The 18,223-nt window shown below is 43.3% G+C and overlaps 1 protein-coding gene across 1 annotated transcript; it reads left to right on the top strand.

Annotated features, from left to right (window-relative positions):
* Positions 1-667: 667 nt before the first annotated feature.
* Positions 668-11,693, top strand: chst3a (carbohydrate (chondroitin 6) sulfotransferase 3a). Its single transcript, XM_080017106.1, has 4 exons — positions 668-792; positions 6,574-6,765; positions 7,975-8,745; positions 9,348-11,693. The coding sequence occupies exons 2-4, from the start codon at positions 6,686-6,688 to the stop codon at positions 10,048-10,050; spliced, it is 1,554 nt and encodes a 517-aa protein (XP_079873232.1). The 5' UTR covers positions 668-792; positions 6,574-6,685; the 3' UTR covers positions 10,051-11,693.
* Positions 11,694-18,223: the final 6,530 nt, after the last annotated feature.

Below are 18,223 nucleotides of genomic sequence, written 5' to 3'. Positions count from 1 at the left end.
ACACAAAACGTATTTCCCGTTTTATTTTATTGAAATGGGGAAAATGTAAATGTATTTTCAATATTTAAGTAAATATATCTTCAATTAAAAAAAAAAATATAAATAACATGTACATGGATATAGACATGGATATAGACATGGATTTATGTATGATTGAAACGTACTAAAACGTATATATTCATATATATAATATATATTCCATTTGGGCATCCTATTGCTCAAAGTGGAAAAGCAACCCACACGCTGGCTGCGCTGGCTGCGCTGGCTGGTGTAACGCATCTCGTTGGGAACAGTGGCTCCTTGTCCAAAACGTAAGGAAGCCTCCAACCACGTGACCTGGCCGCAGGAGGTCCCACGCAGACGCGTGTGCGGCTTCTTCCACACCGGGACCGAACACCATCACGAAGCAGCCAAGTCCCTGCAAACTCCTCGGTGAGCTCCAGCCCCCTTTTTCTTTCGCCTTATTTCTAAATCTCTGCGTAAATATATATAAAAAAAAAAGGGGGGGGAACAAACAAACAACAAAAAAAAACCACTATTTCTTATTAATTTCTGTGGAAATGGGATTCCCACATTCACCGCCCCCGTGGGGATGATGCGCGTTGGGGGCGGCGTGTTTTTTCCCCCCTCCCTGCTCCTGGTCTCTCCCACTCGGCTGGAGAGGAACCGGCACCCGTGTCACACCCGCGACACCATGAAGCGGCGTGGCTCCCCCCTGCCCGGGACCGCGCAGCGACACGCGGCCAGGGACCACCGTGTTTCTCCCCACGGCCGCCGAGGAGCCAGATAAAGGTTCGTGCTTTCCCCCCCCCCCCTCCTCTCAAAAATTCTTTTTCTTTCTCTCCACCTTCTCCCGTCTCTCATTGTTATAGGCCCCGCGTGGGATTTCCACTGTGAGACAAGAGGATCCAACCCACGCTCCTTTTTTTTTTTTTTTTTTTCCAAATGTTATTTCTAACCCGTTTTTCATCCCCTATAATATCATTTCACACGCTGTCAATCCGGTTTGTCACGAAGCATCCACGGGGCTCCTCGGATTCCTGTGGATGTGTGAACCAGAACTAACGAGAAGTGGGAGAAGAGAGAAGTCGGTATGTTCCGTGTCTTACCCCCAAGGGTTCCCAAGCAGGGGTCCGCGGTTCCCCTTAGGGCCCTCAAAGGAGCTGCAGGGAGTCAGCCACTCAATTATTTATTTTGTATATACTAAAAAAGAAAAATCGAGTTCAACAATTCTATATGTATCTATGCAAACTACAAAAACGCTAATATTTAATACATGGGGATATATATATGTGTGTGTGTGTGTGTGTGTATATATATATATATATACATATATATATATATATGATTTTCTTGTGATATTTCCCCATTTTACTACAGCCTCAGCCAGAGCTTAGTTTTCCAGGGGGCTGGGGGTTGTCTCACGCTGCTAATCGATAATGTTAGTGTTTCTCAGGCTTCCCTTCCTATTCGATTGTAATACGGGAATAACATTCCCCACCGCTCCTAAACCATTCAACTCGTGTTTCAGAGGCGGATTCTGACTGTGGCGTTGTGCAGAAACATTAACACAGCTGTTATAATTCTGCCCTCGCAAGGGAAGTGGATGCATCTGTTATTGTCAGGGTGACCCCCCTTCGCTCACACACACACACACACACACACACACACACACACACACACACACACACACACACCCCCACATGCAGACACCCACACACTCTCGTTCACCCATCCCCCTACACATCCCTCTATACATCCCATTGTGACCTACTCTCTGAGGCCCATTGCTTAGCCCCTTTTCTTGTTTCATTAAGGCGCTGAGGTAATTGAACAGTTCAAATATAAAAGAAAACCACAGGAACATCGAAATAGAGACAGATAGATAGATGGATAGACAGATATAGATGGATAGACACAGATACTTTGTTCAATCCCTGAGGGAAATTGCAGTAACACAGCAGCCCACATCAAAAATAGGCAATGATAATCAAGCAATGTGATAAAAAATATCAAAAAGAAAATGTCAATAAATGGGAAAAAGTGAATATATGTGTGTGTGTATATATACATATACATACCCAAAACTAAAAGATTAACTACACAATAATAAATAATAAATACGACGATATACACTAAACCTAATGATAAACAACTAATACAAGTATAACCAAAAAAAACAATTAAATTCAATGAAAATAATATAATAACCGGAAAACTTTGCACATGTACAATAACTAATGAAATCAACCAGAAAAATTAACCCAAAGATGAAATAAAAATGGCAATGTACAATAAACCATATGATGTAACGATGATGAACATGAACAACAAATATAACCAAAGAACAGAAAAAAAGAAATACAAATGACCCAAAAAGTACACCCGAATGATAAACAAATCAAATTGATAAAAAAAAATAAAATGGAAAAATACGCCCACACAATAAAACAATAAAATATGACACAAAATAAAACTTGACGATATACACTAAACCTAATGATAAAAACAAATCTAGCTGCAGGCGGCAATGCACAGAGTCCGGGTTAGTGGGTGTGACGTGTGTGACAGAGTGGCGTCAGACCTAGTGACGCTGAAGGCCAGTTTGCAAGGCTGCAGATGTTATCTGTCCAATGTCGAAGCATTCTGGGTCCGGCTCTTAAATACTGCCACCAAACTGCGCTCTGCCTGTTCCCGGAGCCTCCAAACCGTGCACCACCCTGACGAAATGAGCCTCTTAGACGGGTGGAGTATTAACAGGTAAATTTCAAGGAACTTCACCTGCGTTAACTTTTTTCCGATGTATGCTTTCATACATCAGATGGTATTTCACAGCTTGTTGTAGTGGTTGTTTCAGTGTTTATTTTGAAGGGGAGGGCAGCTGACCTCTAAAGCAGCACGTTCTTTCTGCCCATGGATTCTTTGCTGCCCTGGAATGTGGGCTTCTAGGAGACATCTGGGACCTAAAAACACCACAAAAGACATGATTCAACAACATAGGAAGATTGCATGAATTCAGAACGATTGCATTGATTTTCTCGGGGTTGTCTATAAATTCTGAGGATATATGTCTTGTTGCGCAACTGAAGGAAATAAAATTGAGCTGCAATTGTGACCATTTCATTTCGGCGAACGTGCTTCTTCCTTCGCTCCTATTTCCAAAGTGGTGTTGATCATTTACATGGAGCGCACGGGGGAAACCTAAAGCGATCTGGTTGTCTCTGCGATAGCGGCGCAGAAGTTGTCTATCGCCCCCTAATGTTAGGACTGGTATAATGGTTAATGTTGTAATTTTAACGACAATTCAAGCTGACATGTAACCAAATGAATTGTCTGGAACGCATGGTCTCTGTTACAACTGTAACTGCAGTTCAGGAAGACTCTAAACTACATTGTCCAACACCGACCTTGTGTTTAACGGCGGTCATTTCTGTGCTTCTGCGTTTGTACGGCCTGAGTTTGTGTCTTGTATTCCTTTAGTTTAAGTCCAGTCGCATAGTCCGGTGAGCAGATGAAATATCTGCAGTATTTACACTGTGATGCCATGACATGCTTGTCTGTGACCAATCAGGTCTGCAGTGCTGTCACTAGACCACTGCGGAGATGAGAAACGCAGCGTTTTTTAGCAACCTCTCAGACAAAAATGGACAGATTTGGATCAAACTTGGAGGACAGCATGTCGGAACTGCCCCAAATCCAAATTTTATTCATCGTGTCCTTTGGTACGTCAGTTCCATGACTTCCATAGACTACTGATGTAAATTTTTCATTAACAAAAAAATAAAAATAAAAAACAAAAATACAAGATAAAAAATTTAAATGACCCAAAAAATAAACCAGAATAAAAATGCCTATATACAAGGACTAATGAAATAAATCAGAAAGACAAACCTTAAAGAAAAAAAAAATGGTAATGCCCAGTAAACCCTAATGATGGACAACAAATATAACCCAAAAAGTTGACAAAAAAAAGATAGCATAATAAACCTCAAAACCTCAGCAAACAGGATATTATCGATAACCCGCAAATGATGAATCAAGTATAATCAACTGAGTGATGTGGCGTCTGCTCGAGCACGTCGTCGCGCCTCGCCAAACGCTCCAGTGAGTGTTGAATATGTAAAAACGTGCGGCGCTACGACAGCTTGATGGCGGCGGCGTAATAAGCTCGGCTAATTGGATGATATTTACTTACAGAGCACACAAATCACTCCGCAACGCTGTCTCCTCTGCCTTTAATGAAATGCTTTGTGTGGATGATTCACTCTCCTGACGCTTTACCAAACGGTGTTTTGCATGGCTCACGTGTCATCTTTTTAGGTCTGGGGGGGGGGGGATCTAAAACAACCAAACAACCTCCACAAACCAAATTGAGAAATCATGGTGCAGAATTATTCATTAAAGTGAGTCGTGTTTAGATTTCACTCCGGCGAACAAATGAGAAGCACTAATGACACAACCAGTGCGGGTGTAGGTTAAAGAATCATTAAAGCAGTCTAATACAGTAATTTGGGAGCTGAGCGAACCACATTCCTGTGGCAGGCTGATAAGGCGCAGTGAACTTGGGAGGACCAGGCTCAGACACGTTGTCGTGCTCATCACATTAACACACTCCTGCAGATTGGCACCAGCACGGCGCCCTCCACATGTTGCTGCTTGTGCTGCACTTTGACTTGTTTCCCACCACGCACATTTTATCACATTGAAAATACATGGAAACGCATTGAAGTGTGAGTCAATATCAGCGCTGCTGTGTACATCTCAACGGGTACATTGGGATAATGGAGATACTGGTTGGAATTAAATTTATAATCAATAAATAAATAGTGTTACAATCACAATGCTGTCATTCAAACTACCTTGGTGCCTTGGTGTCGTTGGACAGAAGGAGATCGACCTCCGAGTCAGGTCTGAGGAACAGCCTTGCTGCACCGTCCTTGCTGATCTTCACTTCCATCTTTTTTAGCCTCCCATCGTCGCTGGGAAAGCTTTTTGTACCGAGGCCAAGGAGCCAGTTGTTCCTCTTGGCTCGATTGTCTTGCTGTAGGACAACGTCCCCTTCCTGCATGTTTGACCTTTTGCCTCTCCAGATGCGTCACCCCTGCAGGTCGCGGATACATTCTCATTTCCTCCGTTCCCAGAAGGCATTAGCTAGACTCCGGTGGACTTGTCGCCACTGACATCTGAAGAGGTCACTCTCATTGAATTGGCCCCGAAGGCGATGGAGGTGGTTACCTCCTGGGTAAGCAGACCTAGCTGGAGTGAGAATGGCTGGGTGTTCCTCGGTCTGTGGAGGCTGATGTTAATGGCGCGGCATTAGCTATAGCTGTGACTTCTGCCGTGAATGGTGTCAGGACCTCAGGGGTTAGGTTCCCGGTTCCATGTTTGAGGAGCATGGGTCCGATAGGCGGTGCGTGACTCCAGTCATCGGCTCCCAGCTGCCGCCCATTATGCGGAGAGTGGGTGGTTGACCTGCCACGTGCATCCATGTCCTGTCAGGTAGTTCTTAGCTTGCTCTCATGAGAGCCGGTGGAGTATGTATAGCAGTGTTGTCACAGCGGCGATAAGGAGCGGCAGAACTTTGGGAAAGACAGAACAATAATATATCATACTGTATAACAGTATATCATTTTATAGCAGTATTTGTTTAAAACAGTATATCAGTATACAACAGCATATAAGTATATAACATATACTAAGTATATAATAAGTATTGTATGTTATTATACTTAGATGCAATTACAGTGTTACTACATTTTTATTAGTCTAACTTATTATAGTGTTATTACACATATGCCTCCATATCAGCAGGAATCTCATTTAGGCCTGTCGCGATAACTACTATATCGACTTATCATAAGACATATGGACATGACCATGATAGTATCGCAGACCTCGATTATTGCCCATCGCGTTCACAAACATTAGCCAAGGTGATGCCAGAAATAAACAACAGGGCTTTCCCTACGTTATAAGACTTGGGTGCAGCACCTTTTTTGCAGCACCGGGGAGCGACGCCGCTAATGTGACAAAACCTAGACTGTACCTCGGCAACAGAAGAATCCTCGGAGGTCACAATCTCCTTGTCTTTTGTAGTTTTCACAGTGACCACCGCCATAGTCCGTTCTGTCACACCGTGGCTTAGGTAGCTCCCCACACACACACACACACACACACACACAAACAGACACACACACACACATAGCCAGACACCAGCTGACAATTACACATTTTTTCTGTATTGCTTTGGCTCTGTGGTTTTATTTTATTTTAAGTTTTATTTATTTGGGATATTTTAATAATTTTTTTTCACATTTCAATGTCTGAATATTATTAAGAATGAAATGTTAATTGCTATTTTGAGGGTTCACTCTCATTATTATGTTATTATATTATCAATATACCAGTGGCAAAAAATGGTCTTGACAATAATATTGTTTATTGCAATTATTTCTAGGACAATATATAGTCCAACAAAAGCAGTTATCGTGACAGGCCTAATCACATGTTCAAGTTTAATTTATCTCCTGTCTCGCTTTGGGACCCGTTCGTGTCCTACTTTTCTTCTTCCAGACTGAGGTCCATCGTGTGACCAGCCATGACAGGAGAGCTGAGCGAACTGGCTTCTTTTGAACAATAGACGCCATCTACCAAATACCCAGAGTGTCCCAGACCCAAGACTAAGATGAAGACAAAATATGCGATAGTCTTCATCTTTATTGTGGCTTTGGTCATCCTTGAAAAAGAAAGCAACATCCTATCAAGGTAATGAGATTTATTTTGATATTGTAATTCGGTATTTTAAATGGAGTGGTTGTTTTTAAGAAACAACCATTGCCTGATGGAGTGATAAGCCCCTTTCCCTCTTGCACTGAAAGCGTCATGTGGGAACTGGAGATGCTCTCGATGTTCCGTAAAAGTTGTTCCACAAATTTCCCCACTCTCAACCTAGTATCATTTCCAGGAAAATGCCGGTACGGCTGTGAATGGAAGTGTGTGGGAAGCAGTAACATTGCAGTAAAGTAGGGGTGGAATCAAATCCAAATAAAGCACAAATTGTGGCTTTTTACAAATATTTATTTCATACAAATAAAATAAATAAATAAATAAATAAAATCAGGGAAGATAAGAATTGATTTGGAAAAATGGCGAGTCCGAACTGTGGCGCTCGACTGCAAATACGAGAAACTGATACACGTCCAGTCTCTAGGGAGACAGGTCTTTATGTTTCTTAAAAATGCCATTCAGGTCCTAGTCGTGTCTTTTACAGTTAGGGGTGCGGTGTGGGGACACCCGGCACAAGTGCTTCGCTTGCCCGCCGACTGCACCAGAGCGCGAAGCCGGAGAGGGAGCAAGCGGACAGGGAGAGGTGGAACAGGTGGAGAGCATGGAGAGTGTGTGGGACAGGTTTAAAATGATCACGCTGATTTAATAACATTGGATTAGGTTTATTGTGTCCGGGGACGAGACTCTCCAGAAGGGGTGGGGATCAGGGAGCGAAGCGCTGGTCTAAAATCCTATTGTCGCATGATCTTAGACGCCTCTCGTGCGAGTATTACGTTATGTATCCAAACAGTCGTCTAATGTGGACACAGATTCCATACAGAACTTTTCCGTAAAGGAGGCCAATGTGGGAATGACAACCTACTGCCTTTGCAGTAGGTTGTCATATTTTTTTATCCAGCAATGTTACGGATTCCATGTGGGAAAGGGGCTTTAGAGATTTCCAGCGTTTCAGTTATCCCCTAATCGCCAGTTTTTGACCTGGAACGTTTGTTTAAGTTCGACATATTTAAATCTCTCCGGTCATAATGTTGGGTGAAATAATTCCCTCTAAGCACAATTTGAATTAGTGCTGGGTGATTAAACACTACAATAACAATAAATGTGTGTGTATATATATATATGTATATGAGTGTGAGTGTTTCTGTTTTAAACTGATATAAGTTAATCAAACCTCTGCTCCCTTGTCAGGGTCTCTGACAAGTTGATTCAGAGACAGACCCCCCTGCAGACCCCCATCCCAACCCCATTGTACGACGACGACAACGACAACACCACAACCTCGCAGAATGGCTCCCTGTCCCTGCTCAAACTGCTGCTGTCCACGCTGGTGGACGACACAAAGACGAAGCTGAATTCCACCAACGAAGAAGTAGAAGAGGAAGACACAGACATGTTGGGCAGCTACAACAACACCACTACCGGCGGCCGGAAGCACATCTTGCTCTTGGCCTCCACCAGGACGGGCTCCTCCTTCGTCGGAGAGTTCTTCAACCAGCACGGGGACAACATGTTCTACCTGTTTGAGCCGCTGTGGCACGTGGAGCGCATGCTGACGGAGACGATGGCAGTTGCGGGGGCAACGAACACCAACGTCAATACCAACTCTGACCCCAATGCCAACATCAACGCCAATGTTAACCCCAACACCAATACCAATCCCAACACCAACTCCAACCCAAATGCCAACCCCGACACCAACCCCAACTCCAATGCCAATACCAACCCCAACTCCAATGCCAATACCAACACCAACTCCAACCCCAACGGGACAGGGTTGCTGGCGGATGTCTACCGGGACGTCCTCCAGGAGCTGTTCCTCTGTAACTTTGTCCCACTGGAGAAGTTCATCTCGCCGCCGCCCCTGAACCACATCACCCCGGCACTGTTCCGCAGGGAGTCCAGCCTCTCGCTGTGTGGAGAACCTGTCTGCACGCCCATGATCAAGGACGTCTTGGAGAGGTAATGTGTTTGGATTCCATACTGGTATTGTTGACTTAGACTTAACGAGGGAAATAGAGCACTTTTGATAATCATCAGTATGGTTTAAGACAATATTTAAAAGATGCTACCGTCTCCTATGCTGAATACTCGAGATGGCACCGAAGCAATACACAGTATCTGTATCAGGCTAAAACGGATCCTTGCTACACACTGCCCAATTGACGCTTCATCCCTGACAGGGCTATGCCCGATAAGTACAAGGAAGTTTGCAAATGTATCCTGAAATATTCAGAAAATTTCACGGCGATGAGTTTCTTCTGGAACTCTGACGCGTGTCGGATGTTGATGTCCGATTTGTACAAATCATGCTGATTGACAATATATTTCTTCCTGTAAGGTAGTAAAGTTTGCACTGGTTGAGCATGGTACTTTTGGGCGGCAATCTTAACCAAGGTACATCAATAAAAATAGCTTGTTTAAAGCTTACGAGTTGTTAAAGAGAAACTATGCCAGTAGATACATGAGATTTAAGCATTCCGTATCAGTATTGGAAAATAAATAGTGGCACCTTACTATCTCTACAGGGCAATGTTGAACTTCCCTCCCTTCCCTCTGCCCAGGTACCACTGTAAGACCCGCCCATGTGGTCCTCTCAACTTGACCCTGGCGTCTAAGTCATGCCTCTCCAAGAAGCATCACGCCATCAAGACGGTGCGCGTGCGGCAGCTGGACACCCTGCGGCCCCTAGTCCAGGACCCCAGGCTGGACGTCAGGGTGATCCAGCTGGTGCGAGACCCCCGGGCCATCCTGGCCTCCCGCATGGTGGCCTTCTCCTCCAAGTACCAGACGTGGAAGGTTTGGGCGCAGGACGGCCAGGTGCCTGAAGATGACGAGGAGGTGAAGCGGCTGAAGGGGAACTGCGACCAGACCAGGGTGTCGGCGGAGGTGGGGCTGGGGCGTCCAGGCTGGCTGCGCAGGCGCTACATGCTGGTGCGCTACGAGGACATCGCCCGCTACCCCATGCAGCGCGCAGAAGAAATGTACCGCTTCACAGGGATACCCTTCAGCCCCCAAGCCAGGGAGTGGATTCTGAGGAACACCCAGACCACGCAAGAGGCCGGCGGGGTCTACTCCACCCAGAAGAACTCCTCGGAGCAAGCGGAGAAGTGGAGGTTCGGCATTCCCTTCAAATTGGTCCAGGTGGTGCAGAGGGTCTGCGGTCCCACGATGAAGCTGTTCGGATACAGGTTTGTAGACGACGAGAAGATGCTGCTCAACAAGTCCGTCAGCTTGCTCGAGGAGAAATGCTTTCCCTCGTCATAGGATTGATGATGGACGGAGCTGTGAAAACAAAAAGGGAACAAAGGAAGCTGCGGACTCTGGATGCTTGGATACCTGCTGCTGTTGCCGTCGAATCGGACAGACCTAAAGTGAAACATGGCAAGAGACAAAGGGGTCTTTCTGCTTTCTCTGGGACGGAACAATGGAGCCATATTTCACTCTTCATACCTTTTACGTGCCTCAAGGAATCAAAAGGGAAAAAAACAGCGTGATCAAGTCACCATATCTCCATTTTTTATACTGAATTGCAAAACTTGAAAAAATAATATTTATTTGCAGGCAACTTCTGTTTGCTCAGAGACTAACGTGATCGAGCTCTAGATATCAGTGTATAATTTATATATTAATGCATAAGCGTTGATAAAAAAGTGGCTTGTGATAGATTATTATGTTATTAGAGCTTGATAATGATTATACTTAGATTACGATTTCAGGGCTTAACAGTAATACCTTGCAAAAACGTGTGTGTGTGTGTGTGTGTGTGTGTGTGTGTGTCAGACTGAGAGAGAGAGATTAACAGAGACGAGGATAAGAGCTGTAGATGATATTCAAAATGATAATGTCGGTAAAATAAATAGAGGTTGTTTTTTAAATAATTGTTTTCATTAGATACGCACTAGACTAGGCCTGATGATAGTGTGCAAAGATTATCCTACGTAGTTTTTAGACCTGATCCTCTTCCGTAGGGGTTAGTGATGCTGACTCAGGTCAAGTGAATGTGAAATTTGTGTTTTCATGGTTATCTCAATAACACTTTTGCGTCAGTACTTTGGCCGCGATACAAAGTGAAACACATTGCCAAGCACGTAGCGGCGTAGCCGACGTGCACTATTATCCCGACGCTCCATAGACAAGAAACCAAATAAAAAGATTAAATCAGGGCTTGTCCTACTGTAACCCGGACATGAAACGCAGCTTCTGTTTCTGGAAACTTCCAACCTGGTGTAAATGAAGCTGCTGTGAAGCTGCATGAAGGTGAGCTCTGTGCGGCGTTCAATGGCGGCTTTGTGCCGCCTGGCCGAGCCGCTGCTGCTGCTAAAAAAAAAAAGGGGGGAATTGGATATGCACTATGTGTGCATGCATACAGTCAGCTTTTACATTTACTGCCCTGGTGTTTAGAGAGTTCTGAATATCAGGAATATTTACACCTCGGCCACACCGGCCAGAGATCAGAGTCGCCAAACCAAAACCATACGCCAATACCTGCAGAACTAATGATATTCTAATACTCTTAACGTTGTGATTCAGATATCTACAGCAGAAAGTCACACAAACTTCCCTCAAATAAGACTTGGGGAAAACATCTGTGTTTTCCAAATATGCAGTTAAAAAACAAAAGTCACTTATCCTCCACTTACATGGTAACAATTGTTCAAAGTTTCCTTTCCATCTAAGTAGTTTGCCTGCTTTACCTGCTTTACTGCTTCAGCAACTGGTTGCTAGAAGCGATTGCTTTGTTTTTTGTTTTTTTTTTGTCGCTCAGTTGTGAAATTAAACATCAAAATATTGTCCCATTCTGTACCATCATGTTACTTCCTGGTTAAAGTGGAACTCCCAATGCTCATATCTGTAGTAGTGTGGCTGGACTGACGTTTTAATAAAACCTGCTCTCGCGCACTCACGCACACAGGTTTTGGACTGAAAATGTGTCCGATTTTGGATATTTGATCAACATAACAATCATTTTAATTCCACTAGCTTTCAAGCTAGAATAAAAAAAAGTGATTTCAAACACGTATTCATTGTTATTTATTCATAATGATTTATATTATGGAATTCAGTTATTTTGTAGCGGTAGAGTAGAGGTGTTATCAATTTGATTGGCTATATGCTATATCATGTCAGCTTATCTTTTTGTTTTTATTTATAATTGATTGAGTGTACATGATACAATTTTGGAAAGTTTTTGAAAGTCCTTTGCTCAAAGCAGGGATATATATCCAGCGAGGGCAGAATGGCATATCTGTAAGAATCACAAACATTTCATCTCAGGAAGGGTGGACCTACCGCTTCCTGTTTATTTTATATTTCCTCTCAGTAGTGTTCCTTGAAAAAGACATTTTTGAATATACGCTTCAGAGGAGGAGAAAGAGAGAGAGCAAATAAGAGCAGTGCATCCATTTATTCAAGGTGCATTTGTCCAGGGTTCACCGCTGTTTGTCAGCTGTTGGACACATCTGACCCCGGACCTGATGTGTCCCTGAAGGTGCCCGTTGCCGTGGCAACTCTTAAAAAAACACAACTCATTGATGCTTGTACCCCAGGGATTCAAAACATTGTCAGAGTTATAGTACGATCAGAATGAACATAAGGACAATAACAGAAAAATAACAGCAAAAAAATAATAAAACTCATAAATAATATAATAAATATTCAACATAAAATAATCATTTTTTGAGATGATTATTAATTAATTATTATTATAATTATTTTTAATAATATCTCCCATTTTAAATATTTATTTGAAAATACCAATATTGGGTCACATTTGACCCATGGCTTCGTTGTAAGATTTTCATTTTATTTTATTTTTACAAGTTCTTCTACTAATAAAGACTGAAATAAAGACTGAACGCATTCAACATTTGAATGCATTAAATAAATTCAGAAGAAGCTAGTGTGGGCACTTCTGCCTGCCACGGGCAGAGATGTTGCAAACACAATGCAAGATGCAACAAGTCGGCACATTTTCACGACAGAGGCGCGTGTGTTTGGGGGTAATTCTGGGGTGAATTATCTGTTGCTCGTTGTTTTTTTGGCGATCAACAGGCGTGCAGCCACCCCGATCCTGGGCCCAATTACCTAGACCCCACGACAGGTGTGGCTGCTTAAACCACATCACCCCCACACGGCAACTAGATATAGATTAATTTTTTTAATTGTCAAATTCCTTGAGCCTTGCGACGACTACCCATATCATTTTCTAGATAGAATGAGAAAAACCACAGTCTGCTCTAGAAGTAGAGACACGCCTACAGCCTACAGAGTCAAATTTGTGGCCAATTCTTCCCCCCCTCTGCTTATTGACAAAACCTCCAAAAATATGTTGGCGTTCAGCAGCTTGACATGCACATGGATGAATAGCCGCTTGGTTTTCATTTTCCACTTCAGGGCAGGTGCACCGCCGGCTGCCTAAATGAAGCCTTACAAGCCTGGAATTTATTTCCATTTTGTTAAAAACACCCCCAGAGAAGTGGCATTGCCTTGTAGGGTTTCTTTTTCGTTCTTTTTTTTTTACAAAAAGTGCTGCCTCCTGCCTCAATCTTTTACAAAAAACACTGTCGGCCTCTCTTCCTTTCTCACACCAACTTTTAGAATGTCCACGATAAGAGTACATAACCTGATTACACACTGAATCCAAAAACGCATCTTACAGTCAGTTTTTTTTTAACAACAGTTGTTGAAGTTTTCGGGGCCCCTGGGCCAATGCATGTTGAAAAGCACGTTGAGCATGTTGAAAAGCTGGCCCCCAACAGAATAGCGTTGTGTTAACTTCCCTATATAACAGAATAGCCCCATATATACACCCCACCCCCCGGGCCCGTCCTCCGCTCTGGAAGGCAAACAAACCCTGTGGTTGGGGCGGAACACAGGGTGCCCTCATGTGCCTCTGCAGCCGCTCTGCTCAAAGGGGCCTTGTCTTCCTCTTCTCCTCTCCTCCGCTGGACTCCTCCACTCTTACACCCAACAATACAACATCTCTGTCTGTCAGGGGTCGATCCCAACATGGACCCAAATCCCAATTATATAGATTAAGATTTAAAAAATGGCTTTGGAAGAGGATATCTTGAAATGTTCATTCATTTGTAATTCCTGCAGAGGGCAGCACACACCACATGACCAGTATGTGATGTGGCAGAAAAGAACCACTGTATAGACAGATAGATAGATAGATAGATAGATAGATAGATAGATAGATAGATAGATAGATAGATAGATAGATAGATAGATAGATAGATAGATAGACAGACAGATAGATAGATAGATAGATAGATAGATAGATAGATAGATAGATAGATAGATAGATAGATAGATAGATAGATAGATAGATAGATAGATAGATAGATAGATAGATGGATGGATGGATGGATGGATAGATAGACAGAGGGAGAGAGCTTTTGTCGTGACATGATATAAATTAGAAAGGGCCCCTTGTGTCAGTGTGCAATCATGCATGTGAACACACACACTTAGAAAAACTGAAATAAACTGATTCTGATTCTGAAAGAACCCTGTAACCTTGAGGGTGTGAAGGTGTGTGGGTGTTTGTGTGTCTGTGTGTGTGTGTGTGTGTGTGTGTGTGTGTGTGTGTGTGTGTGTGTGTGTTCATGCCTGTGTGTGTTCATGCGTGATTGTGTGAATGTGGATGACTGTTTGCGTTTATGCATGCATGTGTATGTGTGTATGCGTGTGTATGTTTGTGTGTGTGCATATGAGTTTCGGGGTCTATGCATGTATATACAGTACACTGTGTGTGTGTGTGTGTGTGTGTGTGTGTGTGTGTGTGTGTGTGTGTGTGTGTGTGTGTGTGTGTCTGTGTTTGTGTGTGTTGGCATCCTCAGTTGATGACTTTCTCCTGTTTGCTCTCGCCGTCCCTCCTCTGTCCACTCTCTGTCCCTGATCCCCGGAGCAGAGTCGCCTGGAAGTCCTAGAAGAGCTCCACATCAAAGGGCTTGCAGGCCAGCACTAATCCTAAAATAATGACACAACGGACCAGAACACATGTGTTCAGTCCCTGCTTGGTAATCCTGGACGGTGCGGCGCAGTGCAAAATAACAACCTTCACTCTGAATGAGTTCACATATGTCTTTTATTCATTGACCATATTTATTCTTGAGTATAATGAATTGCCCCTTGTGGAAGACTAAGCTCTGGCTGAGGACCCCTCGCCCTAATAAAAGGAAAACAAAAACGATATACATATGTTCATAAGTATCTGCACATGCATATGTATCTACCTGTAATAAACTGTAATTTGGTTTAATGCTGAACTTAAAATTAAAAAAATCGGATCAAAAACTCACCATCATTAGTGTCGTTTACATTATGTAAGCATGTAAAATAAGAGACACTACATATCTCAGAAATATACATGAATAATATACATTGTGAATATAATAAAAATAATAATAGTATACATATACAACATTATAAATATAATATAACATTACAATATATTGCATTGTATGATATAAATAATACATACTGTATAATGACATTTAGCTCTTGAACCCCTTGAAATCACGGTTGCCTATGGAGTTGTCGCCCTCTAGTGGCGATGCACTGCAACTAACGAGAGTATTTTCCACAAACTGCACACACGCACGCACGCTCGCTCGCACACACCCACACACGCACACAAACGCACACGCACACGCTCACGGGAACACGCACGCACACACGCCTTCGGGGCACGGTGCTCCCAGACTCACCTTATCTTTTGTTTCTGCTCTTCCTGTGCGAGGAGCCGCTGTTGTTTGAATACAATGGGGTCAAAGAAATCCCAGCAGCTGTCACGGAGACCCTCCATCATACTGACAGAGAGAGGAGCCACAACACACCTTTCAAGCCCCCACACAACAACAGTACTACTGTTAAAATGAAAAGCAAAAAATAACACATGTATATGATCTTCCAAATAATGGAAATTTAACTGTTGGTGTCGCAAGATCAAAATTGCAATTGCCACGGCAAGCTCAAGTTTCACACTGAAAGTCAGAGCTATCTGCAGGAAAGTCGGCTGGGAAACACTGCTTCGGTTGATGCTCTTTCTCACGGAGCATCTTCCTTCCATCCCACATTTCAAGCGGGAGTGGGAGTTTCTTTTTTGTCCGGCGCTGTAAAAATAATTTGACTGCATTTGCGAAACTGATGTGAGCTTAATGTTTTTCGGGGGAAATTTCATCGTCATTTCGAGATCTCCTCGCATAATTTCCCCCTCTCTCTCGAATCCATTAGCGTCCCCTAAATGAGAGGAAATTGCGTTCAACATGATGTATTGCGTTTTTATTCATCGTTAGATTACATTAAATTATTTTTATGGGAAGAGTCATCCATGGAATGCGGCTAAACTAAACTAAACTAACGTGTTATGTATGAAGAGGGGAGTTAGGGAGACTGATAACACAGAGTAACAGTAAATCTCCCACTGACCTTCACACTCCGTCAGGTACTTTGATGTGAAACTAAAACGTAACACTTTTCATTTTGAGGGTCTCGCAGGTACCAGGTCCAGGTGGAGCGACGGAGGGATTTGGGGACCGATCTCACCCCGGAACTATTATCACCCATGCGCTCATCAGAGCTACGGAATCAACCCGTAATTAATGTGATTACACTGCCAGCTTTTGCAAAAGTAATGATGAATTAAACTTCAGTCAAATACCTTTTCATATATGATAATAAATAATAAAAGCAATTATGCAGCAGGGGTTCCCCGCTGTTCTCCACCCAAAATCCCACACCCTATTTTGACAGAATGATCTTCTTTTGTTTTCATGTATTTATTACATACAATTGTCTGAATTGGTTCTATTTTCATTGCTTTTACGGCATATTAAAATAAAAAGTACGGTCACGGATTTAGATGTTTCGTTGAAATTTATGCTTGAACCAACACTAACAGACCAACATTTGACCAATATGAACCATTCGCCTCCAATCGCCCCAACGCCTCGTGAGCCCAGCTGCGCTCTCCGGATCCCTGCCATCCAGTAATAGTAATGGTGATGGTTACCGCATCAGGCTACATCAACCGCAGTCGTAAAAAGTGGCGAAAATTGGTCATAATTGTCCATAATGTGCCTACGATAACAGACCTTTAGCAGCATGGACGTCGCTCTGACCTCCGTCTGAAGTTACACCAGCTATGATTAGTCATTTCTGCCGTTATTTGTCTTTTGTGCATCATTCATGGAGCCAGTGTGTAGCAGATAAGTTCCTCTTTGAGAACCCGAGAGGCGGGGGAATCCCTGGTGAACCACGGAGCGGCACTTGACCCGGGCGAAAACCATAACGTTGCATTTTTAATCCGCTATAGTCGCCGGGTGGTTCATAATTCACGGGGTCGGTTATGGAGATGGGAGCAGATTGGGGCCAGTGGCCCCGTTTTGGGGGGAGAATGGAGGGGTGATGAAGTGATGGAGGGGTGGTGTCCAGACCCAGGGACCCAGCAGGACAAAGAAAGCTCTGGAGCCCGGTGGGGGAAGGCATAGTGGACTGGGCGTCTCACCTTCCACTCCTTCCCTCCTTCCTGTCGCTCCTTCCCTCCTTCCTTCCACTCTTTTCCTCCCTCCACTCCTTCCCTTCTTCCTCCCACTCCTTCCCTCCTTCCACTCCTTCCCTCCTTCCTTCCACTCCATCCCACCTTCCACTCCTTCCCTCCTTCCTTCCGCGCCTTCCCTCCTTCCTTCCACTCCTTTCCTCCGTCCACTCCTTCCCTCCTTCCTTCCACTCCTTCCCTCCTTCCACTCCTCCATTGTCCCTCCTTGTCACTCCTACTTAGACACTGGAGAAGCTGCTCTGGTTTATTATGGATACGAGGGGTTCTCACGACGTGTTTATTTTGGTCAACTAAGACGATGGAGGTCAACCCCAGCATCAAATATATACATGCTGTATATCAAATCTATTGATAAACAACCAAATTACACTTTATTTAATAAACAAACAAATAAATTAATATTTAATAGTGAAAAACATTGAGTCGTTGAACCCCACAACATGCAGTGTGTACAGCTCAACTACTGCAGTTGTTTAACGTAAAACCGGTCAGTCAACTTTTGTTAAAAATCCAGCTTTATAAAATAGAAAACATAGAGAAATCGTTCTTGCAGCCAAAAACACAAATGTTTCGTTAATATTACTTCCAATTATACGCAAATATACTGTATCTATACATGTATATATCACGTTGGATAGCCAGCAGGGATGGAAGACGGACTGGTGTCAGGGTAAAAATACCCTGACAACAAAATGACTCTACTAAGTACCACATTAACATTTCTACTTAAGTTAAAGTACATAATTAGTTGTTCATAAATGTACTAAAAGTATTAAAAGTAAATGTACTTGTCATATCAGGTGCCATTAAAATGGACAAAAAAAGCAATAATATATCATACACTCTTGATATATATAAATGTAAATCCAGATG

This window comes from Zeus faber (genome assembly GCF_960531495.2).
Source record: "Zeus faber genome assembly, chromosome: 16".
Classification (NCBI taxonomy): domain Eukaryota; kingdom Metazoa; phylum Chordata; class Actinopteri; order Zeiformes; family Zeidae; genus Zeus; species Zeus faber.
The sequence above is the reverse complement of the archived record's forward strand: the minus strand, read 5'-3'. Positions and strand labels throughout refer to the sequence as shown.